This window comes from Dendronephthya gigantea, unplaced genomic scaffold (assembly GCF_004324835.1).
Source record: "Dendronephthya gigantea isolate DGI-Jeju-01 unplaced genomic scaffold, DenGig_1.0 000202F, whole genome shotgun sequence".
Lineage (NCBI taxonomy): Eukaryota > Metazoa > Cnidaria > Anthozoa > Malacalcyonacea > Nephtheidae > Dendronephthya > Dendronephthya gigantea.
In genome coordinates, this window is record NW_021163212.1 from 159480 (window position 1) to 180005 (window position 20526).

A 20526-nucleotide genomic window follows, 5' to 3' on the forward strand; every position below is an offset into this window, starting at 1 on the left:
CATACCATGACACCTACTACATCAAAGATTATAAACTATGAGTTTGTTTTACATGTGCTACAATTTAATATTCCACTTCTACAAGTGACAAGCTAGCTAATAAACCAGTTTTACATAAATTGTAAAATAATTGACACATCGTTAGACATGACTGCCAGTAAAATTAGGAGCAAATTTTGTGATGGTTGGATAGACATATAAAAGAAAAATAGGAAAGGAAATTCAGAATACACTAAGTGGAAGCACTGGCCCGATGCTGTGATGAACAATATTCGCGATGTCGAAGGTTTGTATTTGTATAGATACTTTTTGTTGTTATTTTGTGTTTCTATTCATCTTTTCAAGTCAGTATTTGATACAATATTTACGTTTAATACAAAGCTAATGTATATTTATGCCATAATCAACGAAAATATTCCTCTCGGTGTGTTGTATAGCTTTAGCAGTCACCGTACGAGTATTACTATGAATACGTGGTTTGTCATTTTCATGTTTTATTTGTTTGCAATCGTGTAAAACTGTTAATTTAGTAGCATTTTTATTTCCGTAGATTGAAAAGGATTTATTCGCACGTCATTCTATAGCAAATGAACCTTTCTTCTTACTAGTTTCGATTTTAGGGCAGCCTCTCGACCTAATATTCTCTGCGGTTATTGCGGAACGTTTGAATTCGGTGAGAAATTTGAAACACAGCAAGAGCCAATGAAATCTCCGTTTCGTGCTTTCGTCATTGATTCGTCATTTGAAGTCGGTGTTGAGAGGTCTGTGTCTAGTTGCGTGTTTATTGCGTGTCGTGGTACGCGCAAGAACATCTTAATGGAAATCTTGTTATTTTGGGATGTATAAGTCAAACTTCACAAAGTCAAAGATTCATTCAGGTTCAACTGCACAAATGAAACCACACGATGCTGAAATATTACAAAGATCTATATGCTATACAATCGAACATTTACGCAAATATTTATATAGGGTAAAAATGAAAAGTTATTAATGTTTTAACACGCAATTAAAGGTATGTACCGTATGATATGGGGTCTCAAATGCTTTTATTTTCTGCATGCAGTTACAAAAAAACTTTTTTCAACAGCACCTACCTTTATAATGGTAAAATGATTTGCATTACAGTACAAAGTGGCACAGTGTCAGTGCTGAAATTAATTGTTTATTATATGCAAAGATTTACCATAACATCAGTCTTGTCTCATATATATATCTCCCACTCCCATCACAATATAATTTTTTAAGTTATTAAGTCTTTCCTTCATATAAAAGACAAGTACTTTTGTAACATCTAATGGTTTTCTTTATAATAACACATTCTGTGTATGTATGGCAGTGTGCCAAATCATTTAATAGTTGAATAAATCCTACTCAAAATAAATAAGCCCCCAGCCTCTCATCCCCATTAGGTGGAATGCACCAACAAGAAGGAACAGGAGTACTGTCTGCATCACAATAACAGGATTTCTGTTATTGTGATAAGTCTCAGGCTAAGGTATGTGGCCATGTAATCCCTCTTCTCTCCAGAGGAGTAAATGCAGGGGGCATTAGAGTTATTTTTATTAGTCATTATTTCTGGCATTAAGCAAAAAATTGCCAATATGACTATGCTGGTGTACATTAATTTATCATGAGGTTACTTGTCTGTAATTAGTATAACAAGAGAAGTCGTGTTCAATGAAAATTGCATATATATATATATATATATATAATTATATATATATATATATATATATTTACTAATTCTTTCAATCTCAAAATAAAGCCATCGCTACACGGCGTTTCACGCTAAGCTAAAAAAGCAAAGCGATCATCAGGCGACGATTATGAGTCGCCTGATGATCGCTTTGCTTTTTTAGCTTAGCGTGAAACACCTTGTAGCGACGGCTTTATTTTGAGATTAAAGAATTAGTAAATATTATTTATGCTCTGCTTTTTTTTGGTATTGAGCACTCTTCTTGTCTATTACAAACAAACTAAATTTTGAATATAAATATATATTTGTGTAATATAAATATATTTTTGAATATAATTATAAATTTTTGCCCTATAATTTTTGCCCTATAAATCACTGCGTAAGTTCATTTAAATAGCAAATGGATCTTTCTAATATAATCCTAAAATTTCCATTCATTAAGATGTTCTCGCGCGTACCACGAACACAATAAACACGCATCTAGACCCAGATATTTCACAGTAATGTTCATTTTATTACTTTTAAGTCTATAACTATAAACATAAAACGTTGGTGGCCTTTCCGGAAATTTCGTTGCATTGTTATTGTCTAGCAAACCGGAAGTTGCTTCGATTGTAGCCTACTGAATAAGCCTCGTATTTTTACTCCGGCGTGAGCGACGGAAAATTCGCCTGGTTTTGTTTTTTTGTGGGTAGCCGCTGCGCATGCACGGCTAACCACTATGTCAGAGTCGAAAGTGTCCGCGTAGCATGGAGGGATCTTCGGCACTCGTCGGTAATCACTCGGACAGATTGGCGCTGAAGGAAACACTCGAAACATTTCCGACGTTTAGTCAGATTTTATTCGAAGGGCTGCTTTGAGTTTTGGCAAATTTCTGTATAAAAGTCAAGGTAAAATCAACGTTGCATTATTTGTGTCAATATTTGTCATTTCAATCGCTCATTTGTCCACTGCGAGCAATTTTGATCACAACCGGATTATACGAGCGTACAAATCTTTAATACTGCGTGGCTTGTTTGCAAGTTTCATTGACAATATCTTATCACTGTGGTAATCAGTCCTACAATCAGTCAACATTGAATGCCATCATTCATCATTGATATAAACGTGTATTGCTTCAGTAGTAGTTACCAGGAAGGTATGTCCTAGGACCTAGATTTTCCTCCACATTATTTGAAAGCAATGAATTTGAATGGCACATTATTTGAATGGCACATAAACATTGTGATAGTATATAAAATTTTGAACATACCATAAGCACAATTCACTGTTCTTTTGACTCTTAATCAATTGGTTCTTGAGATATGGCAAGCAATAACCTTGCCATTGTGCAGGTATTGAAGTTAGACCTTGCCATTGTGCAGGTATTGAAATTGAAACCAGCCATTGTGCAGGTATAAATAAAACGGCAGCCATTCTGCTGATATATTCAAACAAAATATTAAGTGTAAGGCTACAAATATGTGCGTCATTATTGAAGTTAATCGCTCCAGGATTGGTTCACACCACAATTTTCTAGACCGTTGATAGAGTTTCTGCCGTCGAAAAGGCAAGCTTTGGTATCAAATACTATTAATGTTTTATATATTAATGTATTTTGCTTGTCATATCTTAAGAACCAATTGATTAAGAGTCGAAAGAACAGTGAATAGTGCTTATGGTGTATTCAAATTATATACCATCACAATGTTTATGTGCCATTATTGCTGAGACTTTCAAATGATGTATCGGTAGAGGAAAATCCAGGTCCTAGGACATACCTTCCTGGTAACTACTACTCAGCAATGCACATTTATATGAATGATGAATGATGGTGTTCAATGTTGACTGATTGTTGTACTGAATAACACAGTGATAAGATATTGTCAATGAAACTTGCAAACATGCAAGCCTCGCAGTCTTATTGGACCTAGTGCTATTATCTCCATGCTGATAAGTTATCTGTAATCAACATTGCAAACCACCTGTACCTTCCTTCTGGATCTATGAAATCACACTATCATCTTAGTTATAATGGTGATAACAGATTGTTATTGTCAATAAACTTTGGCAAACAAGCCTTATAATCTTACTGGAGCAATAACCATTCTAACATTTATTAACTTATATAACATTCATTGATCAACAAAATAACCAATGTTGTATGTAACAAAGACATGCTGATGATCAAGGGACATCAAAACAAAATAATTTGAAAACGTCTGAAATCTTCTTTCTCTACTTTTAAACTAAGCTTTATGTTATCAGAGGATTTGTGCCATTATTCTGGAACCTTACTCTCTTTTTTGTTCTCTCCAACTATTCTGCTTAAAAATATGCATTTCCTATCTCTTGTAAATCTGCTTTTATATATGTTTTGATCTGTAGTAAAATGTATTTAATACAATAAAATATTATAATATATAGATTCTGTAATAAAATCGACTTTGTTATAACTGTATTCAACTAGCTAACTATAGGGCATTTTTGCCGTTTTATTATTATTATTATTATTAAAAATTTATTTATACACGGTAGAATCATCAGTAATGTTATATATATACAACAAACAATAAAGAGAAATATCTAAAAACTTTTAGCCATACAATAAACAAAACACACAATAATAACACAAAATACTGTTTTACATGTTTGCCGTGTGGAAATCAGATATTCAAAAGAATTTGTCAAGTTCGGATTTAAATTGTTGCAGAGAGATAATTTTCCGAACATTTTCTGGAAGATTATTCCATAAACAAGCCCCGCTATAACTAAAACTACGTTTGAAGTAGTCAGTATGGGGCATCGGTAGATCATTAGAATGTAAGAGTAAAGGGCATGTTACAAGGTGCAATTTTTCTTGCAACTTGCAATGCAATTCTACTTTTAAAGAGATGTAAATTAGTGAAGAGGCTTCAAAATGTAAGTGTAAGAAACGCCATGGAGTGTAATAAAGACAAAAGTTCGGTAGTAGCCAAATTTACATCTCTCAAAAGAAGAATTTTATTGCAAGTTGCAAGAAAAATTGCACCGTGTAACAGGGCCTTAAGCATCAGTTGATATTTACTCGCTATTTACTCGTTGATATTTACTATAGCAGCCTGTCGTTTGACATTAAATACAAAATAGGTTTATCGCAGTTAATGTTTACGGCTACCCACATGTACGCATTGCGTACCTATTTTTTTATTTTTCGTCGCCGCAAGTGTGTTTGGCGAGAAATATACTAGTATTTGAAATGTGTATATGACGGTATTTATTTACGTCACAGTTTTGTCTCGCAAGAGTTGTGGTGCACGGCTTTGTCTAATTTTCCGATGCGTGATTCGATTTTGCTCGCATGATTCGGCAATTCCTCCAAAAATAACAAATAAACAGTTCTTTTGATGCTGTTCGAATAATGCATGTAGATTCTGGTCCTATTTCAATAATATCGCTGCGATTTCGCCGTTTCACAAGATGTGGTCGTGTATGGGCGCGTTGACACGGCGCAGTTTGCACAGGATTGAAGATTTAATAAACTATATAAGCGCGGATTCCAAAGGCAAAGTGTAAGACAAAGTGAACGTATCATGCAGTTTATTTACATTTTTGAACAATTGAACTTCTATACTTTTTAAAGTACGATGTGCTTCTGAATTTCGCGATCGAACAACATTTAGGTTCGCAAGGCATCTAAATGAAAATGAACTGTATTGTTTATGTTCCGAAGCTTTATATTGAAGACTGGCACGTGCACGGCACGCCGGAGTTAACGCCAGAACAGACGACGTGTTCGAGTTATAAATAAAATTGTATTGTGTTCCATAGCTCAATTTCATGCGAGCAATGCGATTGGTTCCAGGGATTTTTATCAACGTTTCAAATTTCTAGCGTAGGTATATACTGCTAATTTGCCAAATAAGTATCCAGTTGTCGTGAACAAGTCCTTTTCACCTACGAGATATAGTCCGGATGTAATTTTTTTTTTCTATTAAAATCGGTCATTGTTGACTGCACACATATAAAAACATTCCATCACATCACTCACCTTGACATGTTCTCGACACACTACTGAATGAAAACCACACATTATGTGCGCATGTTGCGTGAAATGCTGTTAATAAGAAAGAAAAATCGGCGAAAGACAATGTAAACCTGTAACCGCTACAGATGGCCATAACATACTTCTAAAACATGGTATTTTTATCCTATAAATCATTGCGTAAGTTCGAGATTGAGAAGCAAACAGTCCAATATAATCCATATTCATTAAACGTATATAAAATTAAAATTTGCATATTCATAAGTTAGCTATACCACCATATTTGAAACATATTTAAGTGGGTAAAAATTTTGGTGTTGCTTTGAATTACGTTTCTATGTTGTTATAGTTGCTCAACGCTCCATTGTTCTCCGGAAAAACTGTCGACATTAAATTTTTTTATGTTGACGCGCAGGATTTAATATATTCCGCACCGTATAAGTTAAAGCAAAACAAATTATGCGTACATAGTTTTATTCATAATTTTTATGTACAAAAGTCAAAATGTTTTCCAGACACAGCATATATATAATAAACTTTACACAACTGTCCATGCACGGCTCTTTTAAAAAGCATCCATGACAATTCCATGTTATTGCAGGGAACAATTATCACAAAATTAAAGCTGGCAAAATCGCAAATTATCGATCAACTTCCTTTCTTTTCCAGGTCTTAAAGCATCGATCGTCGAGCAGAAAATCCATCATCGTGCACTTGAATATGTTTTTTTAACCTCATGCCAACGAAGAGAGAATAAGCTTTGAATAATGCTTTCGGCTTTTGACTATTGTTTATTTTACTTTAAAAGAATCTGAGCATGGATTTAACTAGAATAATAAGTGAATGTCAGACAATTGTCGAATTGTCGACTCTGCTGGAAAGCTCGTCATTTAATGAATTTGAACGGCAATTTTTTCTCAAAAGGAAATGCGAGATAGAGAGCCGTTTACAAGAATGGAAAAGAGAAAATCAGCAATTTGGATTATGCGCAAACATTACGAATTCCTGGACACCAGAACAGAGACAGCAGCTTTTGTCTGATTGGAATAACGATAGGGGCTTATCGCATAATGAGGTTGGAGATTTATAGTAATAATTATATACAATTTCTCCCTGTCTGACAGATCCCAGTCGATTCTAGCTCAACAAGTCGAGACGATATATGATATACTTCCAGAGATTTATGACGGCAAACATATCGATAAACAACACTGCTTGATACAGATACGAATGAGCGATTAAAGAGAAAATATACGTATTCTATAAGCCCCGCTTACAATACAGTCAATTTATTGGCACGGCGAGCACAGATGAAATGGGCACGGGTACCCATTTTAGCCGTGCCGTGCCATTAAATCGAATGTGGTGTAAACGGGGGTATAAGCTATATATACCAGGGCGCTGGCTATACCAAGTGTTTTAGACGGGTAGATGTCTATTCTGTTTACTCCGTATATGCTGAGATGCATGCAGTTTATTTGCATGTTCAGTAGGAGGCAAAAGTTTGAGTTGAGTCCAGTGATTGTATTTTATTGTTTTAGCAGCATACATTAATTTTCTACAGAAAACCTTACCGATAAGTGAACTAGAAAAAAGTAAATTAGTAAACTGAAAAATACACGCTGCACAACAACTATGAGATCTTATGATATTCATTTAACGTATGTTAATGTGCAAATATGCATTAAATGTCAGTGCTTTGTATCCCTCTTTTTTGCTCTTGAAACGGCCTTTATTCTTGCTGGCATAAATTTCATAGGTTTTTTAATGTCGCACGTTCAATACCTTGCCAGCATTCGTTGACCACTTACCTCAGGTCATCGTGGCTGCTGGGTCTGTGCCTCGCCCTTTTCCGGTGGAAACGGTCCCAGAAGTGTTCCATAAGTTTTAGATCTGGAATTTGAGTTGGAAAGCCAGGAGAACGAGATCACCAGAACGAGTTTGCCTCTTAAAGACTCCTGGGACATAGAAGATGTGCATGTGCTTAGGGTGATTATCATGTGGTTAGACGTGCGATCATCTTTCTACTAGATGAAATTCCATGTCCTTGAAGAATTGGATGATACTTTTCTCTAATTAGGATCCTATTATATCTTTCAATATTGCCAAACCCAGCATGACCGAAGCAGCTAAATGTTTGCTTGAGTAGGATTTGGTTTCTTGGAACCTCTCCAAGGTTAGATGCATACCACCTTTTGAAATTCTCACTTTTTATGCGATCTTACGAGGAAAGAATCCTTCAATACTTAATGTTTGTCCTTGTGCACCACCACTTTGCCCTTTTTCCCACCCATCTTAGGCAGTGTAAAGGAATGAGAACTTTATTTTGTTATAATTCAGATCATTAGGACCAAAACAGTGCAATTAATATAGTTTACAGTACTGAAGCATTAGCACGCATGTCTTAACTCGAATACGCTGCCAGAATTTAATACTGGAATTCTACAACGACTGGACTCAAACTTTTGCCCCCTACTGAATGAATTATGGAATGAATTATGAGTTTGTATGCCATTTTGCAAATACGTACATAACCGATTACAAAAAGTTATCACGTGCACCATTGCTTTAACTTCAAAAGGGTTAAAGTCTACGGCAAAGTGCATGCAAATATTTGCTGCATATAAAAATTCGAAGCATAACATTTTCATGTCCATTCCTTAAAGTTTTTGTTCTGTTTTGATGTTTTCGAGGTTGAATTTTTAGCGATAACTTATAAGCTGTATAAGAGTCTATAAATTGCCTGCCTTTAATGCAGCAGAAAAACGGGCGATGTTTACTTTACTTTTAAGACTATACATATATTCTTTTTCGAACAATAAAAATATTAGCTGTCGGCTCATTGGAGTCATTCATCAATAATGTAACTACTACACCTATTTGGCTTAAAATGACGAGGGTTGCTGCATGCATGTGTTTCTAGCAGTATAATTTCTCGTGCAGTGACGAATTATTACGCGCCAGAGCATGAGTTTCTTTAAGAGTGTGAATTTTGCAGTCTATAAAAATCACTCGTGCATCGGTAGTTGCACTGGAAACTATACATTTCGTGTATAAATTAATAGTTTTTTTATAACTAAATATTCCAGCTGCAAATAAGGAAGTCAGTTGAACATCGCCAAAAAATTGAAGAGTTAGAAGCACTGGAGTCAGGAAAATTGGTAGGTAGAAGTGTAATATTATTATGCTAAGTACGTGATTACATGAATTAGTTTCCCTATTTTTGGTAATCAATTTTATTTGATTTAATTTAATCAAATTAGATAAATCGTATTAATCCAATTAAATTAATTTATTTCTCGATTTTTCTCACGGAGAAAGTTTATTTTCGCTCTGAGTAATTTATAATTTATAAGAATAGAATAAGATCCCATATATTTAAATAACTTGGTTGCTAAGCAGCCTAGGCTTCTTATTGATACCAAAATTGCGAAATGCTTCAAGCCCATGCAACGTTCACGTTTCTGGGCTAAGGCCTGAAGTCATGAACATTTGGTTTATTACTCCGGCGCCAATTTGAAATGTGTATGTGACCGTATTTTTCTACGTCCCAGTCTTATCTCCCAAGATTTGTGGTGCAGAGCTTTGGCTAATTTTCCGATGCGCGATTCGATTTCGCTCACATGATACGACAATTCCTCCATAAGGGAACAAATAAACCGTTCTTTTCATGCTGTTCGATTAAGTTTAGATTGAATTAGGGTAAGAATAATTTATATTAAATACATGTAGATTCTGGTCCTATTTTAATAATATCGCTGCTATTTCGCCGTTTAACAAGATGATGTGGTCGTGTATGGGCGCGTTGACACGTCGTAGTTTGCACAGGATTGAAGATTTAACTAACCATATAAGCGCGAATTCCGAGGGCAAATATAAGACAAAGCGAGTGTATCATGCGGTTTATTTACGTTTTTGAACAATTGAACTTCTATCACTGCGATGTGCTTCTGAATTTCGCGATCGAACATTTAGGTTCGCAAGGCATCTAAATGCGAATATGAACTGTATTGTTTATGTCCAGAAGCTCTATTATATATATATTGAAGACTGGCACGTGCGCCGGAGTTAACGCCAGAACAGGCGTGTTGTTATTATATCAGTTTGATTCGGTAAACGTCTTCTATTGAAACTAGTTAATGTGAGCCGGACCCCAGCTATATAGAAGCTTAATTGCATGGGGAGGGGAGTGTGTATTGATATATTCGTCTTATGCCCGACGGATTTCTTTTGTACGCTGTTGTTCCTCGATATGTAAACATCAATGTATGAATATACCGCATACCCCCTCCCGGATTAATAAAATATTAAAAGTTAGAAAGATTTATAGATTCTTGGGAAATGGTGTATCACTGGGTTCATTAACAAGTCTCAGCCTGTAGTTGCATTCGAGAAATGGCAGTAAATGCTACAGCGGTGAAAAAAAAACGCCAAAATTTTGATCATTTTAACAACACATCCTATATATATACTTTATTATCGTTCGTCGGCCGTATTTGTTTAGTCAATCGCAGGTATGCGCAGTTCAAATATCCCATATTTCTGGCCATGCTAACTAGACTAAGTATCTTTAGCGACATGTTAAGCCTGAATTCTACCAGACGTTGATTCACCATACCAGCTCTTATTAAAACAGCTACTTATACAGGCAGCAGGTTTGTCTGTGAAATTATGCAATTTAAAAATTGTTGTTTGGAATTCTCCGTAGGGTTTGGGACCAATAAAGAGGTTTTCTGCGCAAAAATCCTTCACTCTTGGATGTGGCTCTTCAGGGACGTTTGTCTATGTCGGGATTTTGCAAGACGGCAGTGAAGTAGCTATAAAGCGAATGTTGATACAAGCCTGTGAAGATACAGCTGAAAATGAAAGAGATATCCTCTCTCTCATTAACACAAAGAAATCACCATTTATAGTGAGCTATCGCCATTTTCTAATGGACAATACATTTATGTACCTCATTCTTGATCTCTGTGAAAAGACACTGGATAAGTACGTTTGTTCTCTTTCCACTGATCATTTGCAAAGGCATGGGCGAAAAATGATCAAAGATATCTTTGCTGGACTTGCATTTCTTCACGGAGAAGGAATATTGCATAGAGATCTAAAACCAAAAAATGTCTTGGTTGACGTTGGAGGTTGTATGAAATTAGCAGATTTTGGAATAAGCCGCGTACTTAATGAAGAAGAAACTACGTTTCATACTGATGCGAAAGGAACAACAGGCTGGATGCCTGCTGAAGTAATTAAGCATTTAAATGAGCAATTAAAATGTCCAAGCAAAGGTTGGTATAAAAAAAAATCTGATGTGCAGGTGGCCGGTATGCTTTCATTCTTCATATTAAGCAAAGGCGAGCATCCATTTGGTACCACTGGCTACGAACAAATGACAAATATTGTGAACGGTAATCCCGTTAATTTACGCATGCTTGCTGAACGTGATGCTCGACGCTTTGTGTCATGGTTGATCCAACACAACCTTGATGCCAGACCAAATGCTGATGACGCTTTGAAGCACGACTTTCTTGACGATGAAGAATTTATATAACTATGATCATATGATTATTACATTTTCCCAGATATAATTGAATAAAACTTTGAATAAAGATGGAATAATTGGCGAAGACAGTTCATCATAAGTTAAATAATCAATCTGCATTAATAACTGCGGTCATTTGGGGATAACTTTCGTTGGCATATGAGAACGACACGCGTACTGTAAGGGTATCAATCAGCACCTTTTGCAAGATTAAATCCCTCCCTATGGCTATGCTCTTTTAGCTTTATCAAATTAAAAACGTTGCAAAAAAATCCTCCCGCAGGAATCGAACCTGTACGCCTCTGCATGGATTTCAGGGTAGTACTGTTCCCACCGCACTAAGCTGCGAATAAAGTTTCTTGAAATTGAAAATGTTGTTCGGGTAATGTGGGCAGTTTTAGGGATATCATTTCACAGGTTTTTGGGTTTTTGCACTCCTTTCGTGATATTACCATATCTAAAGTACCATATCCAAAGTCATTAACAGCCTTCCTGAAGGAGTGTTTGTAAACGATTGCAATCATACAGGACTACATATTTAGGCGCTTTTCTTTGATCGGCCAAAATCGTCAAACCACGGTTATAATATTGAGTTGAAACAGAGTATTTCGTTGAAATAATTGGGGTGCATGAAACTGCATTTGCCGTGCTAGGCAGATGTAAATAAAATAACAATATACTTGAATGCATCGTTTTTGAAACACCGTATTACTGTAATACAAGAAATCTGTCAATAATCATACAGACACGCGAGTTCCACTCCTATACGTCGCCATATCAAGTTTTAAAGTGCCTATATCACTCGTGGGATCTTCATGCATTTGAAAAGAACGTAAAAAGTTAGTTCATATATTAGAAAACGTTTTTTGATTTAGTGCAATAATTTTGAAAATACTAGCCTTTAAACTACCTGCCGTTCCTGAGTCCCAGGGTCCTGTAAACAATGGGCAGTTTCAAATTGAATAGCCGTGTTTAAACCCAGAAGGTTGGGACTCAGGAACCGCAGGTAGTTTAGAGGCTTGCATCTTCGAAATTATTGTACTAAATCAAAAAACTTTTTTAATATATTAAGTAACTTTTTACGTTCTTTTCAAATGCATAAAAACCCCACGAGTGATATAGGCACTTTAAGAGCCCATGCTTGGAAGTCTGGTTCGGTACCTATACTAAGCAGCACTCATGATCCGGCATGTTTTAGTTTCTCGCTTTAATTTATTCATTTGTCTACCCTTGCATGAGATCGGTCACGCTAAAATCAACGATGAATTTAATCCACTGCGCGCAATGAAATATTCGTCAGCTTTAGGGGTCGCGCAGTGCTCCCAGTATGCATTATTTTCCTGAAACTTTGACAGTTTATTAAAAAGCTTTCCTACTTTTAGACAGCTAAATAATATCTCGATTTCAGCTTCACATTTTCGCGCGCAAGCCCTCCCAATATCAGTGCAAAGGAATGACCCCCCGGCAACATAATTTGTTAATGAAAAACCAAACTTGGCATAAGTCTTAACTTTACATTTGGGACATTTTTTTATACACCCTGTATAAGGTTCACTGTTCACAACATAATGCGTTTTATTAAGATTAATAACATTATGTTTGACTTGCTACGTGTCACCGGCTGTAGTACGTTTGCATAATGAAAGCACAGCGCAGAGTATGAAACATGGGTTTTTCCTGCAGCACATATGCACAGTACCAAAGATAAAAACACGCTACCTTTGGAATGTTTAACTTTAACACCAATTCATCGTATTTGCTTTTAAGCGCTATATACTTGTTCCCAGTCTTCCGTTTTTCTTTTAGTAAATACGCACAACCGACACAACCAACACAACCGTCTGTCCCAGTCGAAACGTTGTTTGTCTAAAGCAAGAAGCCAAACACAAAAATGTAAACACAATGGGATCACTGTCAATGGGTGTTTGGTGCCCGCAAACGTTACACCGAAACATTTATTTATTTAAACTTTATACGGACTTTGTTTTGAGAGGCGTTTTTTGGCAGTTGTTCTCCAATATTTTCAATTGCGTGTTCAAATGGGACTTTGTGTCAAGGTTCATGCGGCTCTTCGCCTTGGGCGGTCAGACTTACAGACGACGCTTCTTTTACAACCTTTGCAATGTGATAAATATTTGCATATAAAGCGGCATAATTATAATCGTATGTATGTATTCAAATAGCTGACATAAGAAAATTGCACTGTGTTTAAGAAACAGCAACCATAAAAATGATTATTCACAACTAACAATTAACGATACGTACGAACTTATCATTCTCCTAGCTCTTGCAGACGAAGGTTTGACTTCCGTTGTTACTTCGTGACACTTAGGGGCTGCCATGCACAACGCCATTTTCATCGGTGGCTAACCGCTATACCTCACCAGAGAAACCAGAAAACATTTGTGTGAAATCTTTCTTGTAAAATTTGGAGTCAGATACAATTTTCCCTCTTCAACAGCACGAAATCAATCCTCTGCTTTCGTCTTTTTTTTTGGTTCTGGCCTTTCGTCACCAGGAAACGGTATAAAATGAAGAAAAATTCCTTTTCCGGATTAGAGGTATTAGAGCAACCCCCAACAATCCATCTATTGGGCATATTTATATTTGCGTGCATTTTTTGCGCCGCCATCTTTCTTCTTTTTGTAATATGAATGAGTCAAACCAGTTGCTATTGTGACGTCACATCAATGATTTTGTACCAATCCCTTTTGCGCGGCTTTTTTTGTGTTTTAAGTGGCAATAACTGCTAAAGTAAAGACGCAATTGCAATTCAGTTTTCGAAAAGCGTATAAAATTATACTGCTAACAAAGATTCAAAAATGTGAAATTCATGTGCCAAAACACTCTAGCATCAACATACATAACGCAACTTACCAAACAGTTTAGTGACCCCTCGGCATCTAGGGGTGTTTTCGTTGATTTTTTCGATTTAAACAAAATCCTGTCCTGGAGTTCGCTTTGACTACACAAGTGGTTAAGCAAATTAATTGCACATTTGCTGGCTCTTTTGGTTGAGCTTTCATATTCATTAAATTAACCTCATTCTGCCACTATAATATATAAAATACAATATTATAAAGAATATTACAACATGCTGATACTGAAGACTAAATGAACAATACTGGTTTCTACTTATCACTTCTGATTCAACAGTGATCAATTAAGATCAGTCAACGTAGAAAGCCTGAGAATTGATACCCGCTATGCAAATCTAAGGTTATTATAATTAATATTCATTTCTTTAGAAATTCATTCTTTTTTCCTTTCAATGACCACCAAAATATTAGCATAGCAGGAATGGATCGTCAGGCTGGCTATGCTACTGTGTATTATAATGATACTTTGCTTGTTTTGTTAAAAGGCAAAAAAGTTATTGAAACTGTAGTTGCTGTACACTCAATTTAACTTACCATTGCTGCGTTTTCAGTCTCCTTTTTAGCTGTAGTTGGACTTATTAATGACTTCTTAGGCAATTTGTCATCCTATTATATATATTTATCAAAACATCAATGATTTATAAAGCAAATACAGGTCTTGCCTGAAATTTGAATTTATAGAAAATGCATGTGCATGGCATGTATAAATGTTGTGGTAATATTCATATATTGCATACATGGATACCTGTAAAACTAAAGTGGTTTTTACAGCAGTTAACTTTTTTACTGCATCTTTCAAATTATCAATTGCCTTGGAGATTTTCTTCACATCGTTTTCCAGTCAATCCAAGCGCTCATTTGTTGCTTTATCATTCGATTTTAACTGATATTTACTCTAAAATTGTCGAAAAAAAGAATTCTTTGAATATTTTAAAACATTGATGAAAATGTGGGATATCATATATATGCGAGTTAAACTTCAGTAAAGCTACCTTCGTTAGCATCTCGGACAGACGGTTTAATTTTTCGTATTCTTTGCTCAGGGCATCATCGTCGAAGTCGAAATCCAAATGCGACTTTGGATTTTTTGTCCTTATCTTCACCTCGGAAATCGCTCGCTTCGAAGTCGGAGTCTTGATAAGGATGAACATCTTGTGGACTGAGGCTTCGCTTTCTCTCAGTTTTGTTTCCAGATGGGTCTATCAAGTCATGTAAAAAAACGTGAAAACGTGGGCATCTCTCGGAAACATACAGCAGTTTTTGAAATGAACGAAGAATTTGTGAATGCCTATATTACACCTGTTATTAACATTAACTGTTCATAGTTGCAAGCACGAGCATGTTTGTAAATATTTCAAGAGTTTACAATAATTTGTCCCGTATGTGAAGTATGTGTTCTTTGTGGACTCATAATCATGGTAAAGTCTTGGCGAAATTATTGTGGAATCTTGGAAAAATCACTGTAAAACCTAGCTGGGCAAATTACATTGACAAAATCACAACGAAATCTTACGAAAATCACTGTGAAATCTTGCACGATCTCAAATAAATCTTGGCGAGTTATTAGTAACATCTTGACATGATCTCGGTAAAATCTTGGCAACATCTCAGTAAAATCTTGGCAAGATCACAGTACAATCTTGACAAGGTCACAGCGAAATCTTGCGAAGATCACAAAGAAATCGTGGCAAGATCTCAGTAAAATCTTTGCAAGTTATCAGTAAAATCTTGACATGATCTCAGTAAAATCTTGGCAAGATCACAGTACAATCTTGACAAAATCATAGCAGAATCTTGGCAAGTTGCAGTTGATCGTCCCATGAATCTTGTAAAATCATGGTAATAAAATATTGGCTACATAAAAGTGAAATCTTGGCAAGATCAAGTTGAAATCGTGCTCCGATAATGGTAAAATCTTGGCAGGATCATGATAAAATCTTGGCAAGATCATGATAAAATCTTGGCAAAATCATGATAACATCTTGACAAGATCATGATAAAATTTTAGCAGGACCATTGCAAAAATCATTTTAGTCAACACCAATCTGCGGGAAAGCAATAGCTTAATAACATGAGAAAACTGATGCTCATTTTGAACAAATTTCATGTTAATGTAATAAGCAAACATTGAACTTAGAATCTTGGCAAGATCTTAGCAAGATCTTGGCAAGTAGATTTAAGAATTTTCAAGATCTTCAAGCATGGCAAGATCCTAAATACCTTGCCAAGATCCTGTCATTTGCAAGATCTTAGCAGGATCTTGAAAAGATTTTCAACCTGGGATCAGCCTTTTCATTACAGCAAAGTGATGCTATTTATGGGTGAGGCGAGTACATATGTGTATGTTGAAGCGATAACACTGAGCGTTAACACTTAATCTATTATTAAAGCCAAAGGCTTTCGTCTCTTTCGCAAGAGCGCGTGGAGAGTTGCCACTTTTACAACCTTGCTTGTTTTAAATACAATTTTTCAATCGGTATTCCCATTGAATGTTGTACTTAAATACTATCCTTACCCGAATTTCGGGAAACAAATCTATATCCCATGAGGTACCCTGAGGTACATTCATTATCCTGTTACATACACAGGCCAGACACAGGCTAAGACAGGTGAGGTGACAACCTCAGACCGCCAACACGCCGGTACCGGAACTCCAAATGCAAGAATCTTTGTTTCAGAGCTTGTTCTAATTCCAAGAACTTGTAACAATTTCCTGTGAATTCAGCGATAGCAAATTCGCTAATCGCCTATATTCAATGAAAATCAATATTATATCCTTCCCAACGGCTAAACCATTCTATGATTATGAATGATGCAAAATGCCAATAACAGCTGTTTCACTATTTTAGAGTTCATAAGTCAACAATTCATAGGGCCCAACTAATAATGTCAAGAAAATCTGAAAAGGTGAGTACATTAATTTTCATAATAAACAGATAAAACATTTAACAGATTTTTTATTTCTGCTCAAATGTAAAAAGCGAGAGGTATATTGCGTCATTTGTATTAGCAAACAAAAACGTGTATTCCCATATATGATGATATTTTGATAATAATACATTAGCCGTCTTAAGACATAGTAGGTGCTTTGGCATAATGCAATTCAATTAACTTTATCTTACCGCTTGATGAGTAAGGGCGTTTTAGTAGAATATTTTTACTCTAATCCGTGCAGCCACTATTAATATTATACATTTCAGTCGACCAAACACTAATATTTACACACTATCTTTCCTGTTACTAATTTCCTATATTGCAAAATTGAATTCTATCTCAAAATCAGCAGTCAACTTGCCTTTATATAGCAAGAATTAACTCAATCAAGCCCACATCCTGTGATTATGATGAAGTGCTCTACTGAACTTAACTATTGTAAACCAATATATTATTTACAGGTCTATATTGTGGGGACTAGGAATAGATACACAAGCTATGTTCATATAACCATTATTTTTAGTACAAAATGTTTCAAGTATTTTGGGGGCTAAGCCCAGTTCCACAAGCCCAGTTAAGCCCAGTTACTTCTAAGGGAGTATATAGCTCCTTGTTCCATTCCCTGGTTTGGCCAAAACAGTGAGGAATAACATTTGTTTAGTAACTTTATTTTGTTTAGTAAAACTTTATAATTTTATTCATGTTCCATGCATGTTGTAATCACAGAGTGTTAATTAATGCATTAATTAATTAAAAAGAATTCATTTTATATTTTAAGAGAATACAAAATGAATGAAGATAAATTTATTTTTCTCATTTTCTTTTAAGGCCTATACATGTTTTTATTGGTATATATATGCTTCATAGAAAGAAACATGTATTATGTACACATGAGTTATAGTATTATAAATCGCATGTTGACCGGACGTGGATAAGTTTGTAGAATGTAGACCAACGTAATACTATATACGTTGTCATTCAAAGCCTGCGGAGAAGGGGGCTATACCAACCTACTTTTCCATCTATCAAAAAGTAAGGGAGCTTTAAAGAGTGTCGGTCACTGCAACTTTTCCTGGCAATAATTACAGATATAGTCAGGTTAAAATAAAATAGGAGAGAGTGTTTTATAAGGCACTTGCCCCCCCCCCAAATTTCAAGAATCAAGACATTGGGGCAAAGTTTAGCTGAAAATTCAGGCAAACCGAAAACGAGTTACATAACTAAAAATTTCAAAACCAAATTTTGTAATATATATCACATATGTGTATTCTATTAGACCATTTTTGTTACACTTTCTTTTAAACACATCCAGCACTTTGCTAATCTGCACACAAGTTGTCTATCTAGTATCTATAGATTTCACCTCCTACTCTCTAACACAGGGCATATGGTTATGGCTGAGTGGACTGCATATGCAATAAACTTACATGTATGTATGTAGTCTAAACACAGCGGATTAAACACACAGTGTATGTATGTAGTCTAAACACATGCAACTCATGCAATTTATCATGAAAGTTGTGTAGCTATTTCCGTTCATGCTTTTACAGCTATTATGGTCATAATTTATGGAGCCTTTTATGGAACCAGAATAACTAATTCTCTGAAGCAATTAATACATACAGAAACTTTAAAACCTGCATCTTGGCTGCCTGTTTTATAAAATTGATAGCTAATGACCCTATTATTAATATACCACCACATGTGACATAGATGCAAATATGAGTGAAAATATGCACATTTACAATTTTCTCTATTTGAACAATGTTTAGGCTATATATAGGAATATTACTAACAAATCTTTATTTAATTTAAGGGGGGTTTAATTTGTTTATGTTCTACTCATTACAATGAATAGTCTACTTGTTTCAAACTAAAAGTGTATCAAATAGTCTGAAAGTTCTTGATATTTTAGGAATTATACACATTTTTTAAATGTAGACAAAGTGTTTGTTTGAAATTGAAATTACACACGAAATAAATGAATCGATGTGTTGAGTAATATACCTTAAATTTGCATATTAGTTAATGCATGTTTTGAAATGGTTTTTAATAGTTCAAACTTGGCTACGGTACTTTTAATGAACACAAGCTAGCATTGCTCGTGACCTTAAACTAAAATACAAGAGTGGACTGTATGTTAACTGTTTACATGTATGATCCCACATAGACAGTGTGATAAACAAATTTTGAAATGATTTTGAGGTATATGATGTAAGCATAGTACATGATCCTGGCTATCATGTAGTCATCCTAACAATAGCATTAGTTTGTTTGCAATTGGTCTTAAAACAGAAGGGCCATTTCTACATCTTACGTATACATCATATATATAATACACAGTATTTGGTTGATAATAGATATACTAGGGGGGTTGTTGGCCACAACTAAATCAAAGATCCATAGTGATCACTTAATTGCTTAAAAAAGGTATTGTCAACCCCATACTTCTGTAAAATCGTGAAACCATAGCTGTTCGATTTGGCAATGCAGATAACAACAACATGTGATGTACGTTTGCTTGCCTCTTCAGGCTTCAAAGCTTCGAGAAGACGAGAACCATGTTATGTTGAGGCTCTTCGCCTATAGTGTACACTAACCTCCAATCAAATTAACCACGTTTTGTGTGTGATTTAATATCGCCCAGATGTGTTGAATTCCAGCTACAACGAAATTGTCTATACATACAAACACAATTATAGGCAGCAACGTGATGAAAGTGTCCTAAGCTTTGAATTTTCTTCTAAATTGTTGCCCACCATATTTGGCGTGGTTGCAGCCCTAATCCCCTAATCACATTACAAAATGATTAGGCCCCGGGTCGAGTGGTCGAGCCAAGGCAGAACAGATTATACCCAGAAGTCTGTCTCACTTTGTGTCTGACTATTTACTCTGTGTTAATATATGAATGCCTCTAGTCACTGGCTATAAGCTATACTCAACAAGCGATGCATATAGGACGAATCGCTTACGCTTAGGTGAGGCATTTTAGTATTACTCTGAGACCATAGACTATTCCTTTCCTTCGTTACGTTAGCGCTTGCCAGTGGCATCCCGCATGTTTGAGCCAGACGCATACGACGCGATTTTTGTCGTACAATTTTAGCGATCGATTTTAAACGGCAAATATCAAGCTGTTTTGATATATTCCGATTGCAGGCAAACCGTGACTAAAATCGCTGAACGCACACGCGAGGATTTGGTCCCCCGACTAAAATCGTACGACAAAAATCGCATCGTGTGCGCCTGGCTCTCGTCAATGTATTGCGACAAACATTTTAGGTTTTAGTCGATTAATTGCGATTTTTTGCACATAAGAACGATAATTATTTTTCATTTTTTATTAATCCCGAAAGTTTCTCGCAACTTCCTCTCCTCTTGACAAAAGTTATTCCTCCTCCTGGACTGTGAAAACGAATGAACATGTACATAACATTTCAAATTAAACTTTTTTTAGAAATTCATTGTTGTACAGCGA

The 20526-nt window shown here is 35.6% G+C and overlaps 1 protein-coding gene and 1 long non-coding RNA gene across 8 annotated transcripts; one reads left to right on the forward strand and one right to left on the reverse strand.

The window, feature by feature from the left end:
• The first annotated feature begins 243 nt into the window (after positions 1 to 243).
• On the forward strand, positions 244 to 11365 carry LOC114539404 (probable serine/threonine-protein kinase ireA). Of its 3 annotated transcripts, none has more exons than XM_028560032.1 (4): positions 244 to 286; positions 6369 to 6774; positions 8789 to 8860; positions 10408 to 11365. In XM_028560032.1, exons 2-4 carry the CDS (start codon positions 6517 to 6519, stop codon positions 11242 to 11244), a joined length of 1167 nt encoding a protein of 388 aa, XP_028415833.1. In that variant the 5' UTR covers positions 244 to 286; positions 6369 to 6516; the 3' UTR covers positions 11245 to 11365. The 3 variants fall into 3 exon arrangements, with proteins under 3 accessions (XP_028415833.1, XP_028415834.1, XP_028415832.1); XM_028560033.1 differs by lacking the exon at positions 244 to 286 and adding an exon at positions 1463 to 1495; XM_028560031.1 differs by lacking the exon at positions 244 to 286 and adding an exon at positions 2389 to 2586.
• On the reverse strand, positions 10432 to 19828 carry LOC114539406. Of its 5 annotated transcripts, none has more exons than XR_003688880.1 (10): positions 19649 to 19828; positions 16630 to 16861; positions 15107 to 15313; positions 14860 to 15009; positions 14649 to 14720; positions 14113 to 14288; positions 13501 to 13740; positions 12955 to 13101; positions 10654 to 10800; positions 10432 to 10516 (listed from the first exon to the last, which is right to left on the reverse strand). It is a non-coding gene; the product is annotated as an uncharacterized LOC114539406 (long non-coding RNA). The 5 variants fall into 5 exon arrangements; XR_003688878.1 differs by having other exon boundaries at positions 13501 to 13981; XR_003688877.1 differs by having other exon boundaries at positions 13501 to 13984.
• Positions 19829 to 20526: the final 698 nt, after the last annotated feature.

What these genes read in the sequence shown, in the direction of transcription:
- LOC114539404 (XM_028560032.1), top strand. Translation starts at nt 6,517, where the DNA reads ATGGATTTAACTAGAATAATAAGTGAATGTCAGACAATTGTCGAATTG. An exon ending in GGGGCTTATCGCATAATGAG is followed by an intron (nt 6,775 to 8,788) that starts GTTGGAGATTTA and finishes TAAATATTCCAG; the next exon opens with CTGCAAATAAGGAAGTCAGT. An exon ending in CACTGGAGTCAGGAAAATTG is followed by an intron (nt 8,861 to 10,407) that starts GTAGGTAGAAGT and finishes AATTCTCCGTAG; the next exon opens with GGTTTGGGACCAATAAAGAG.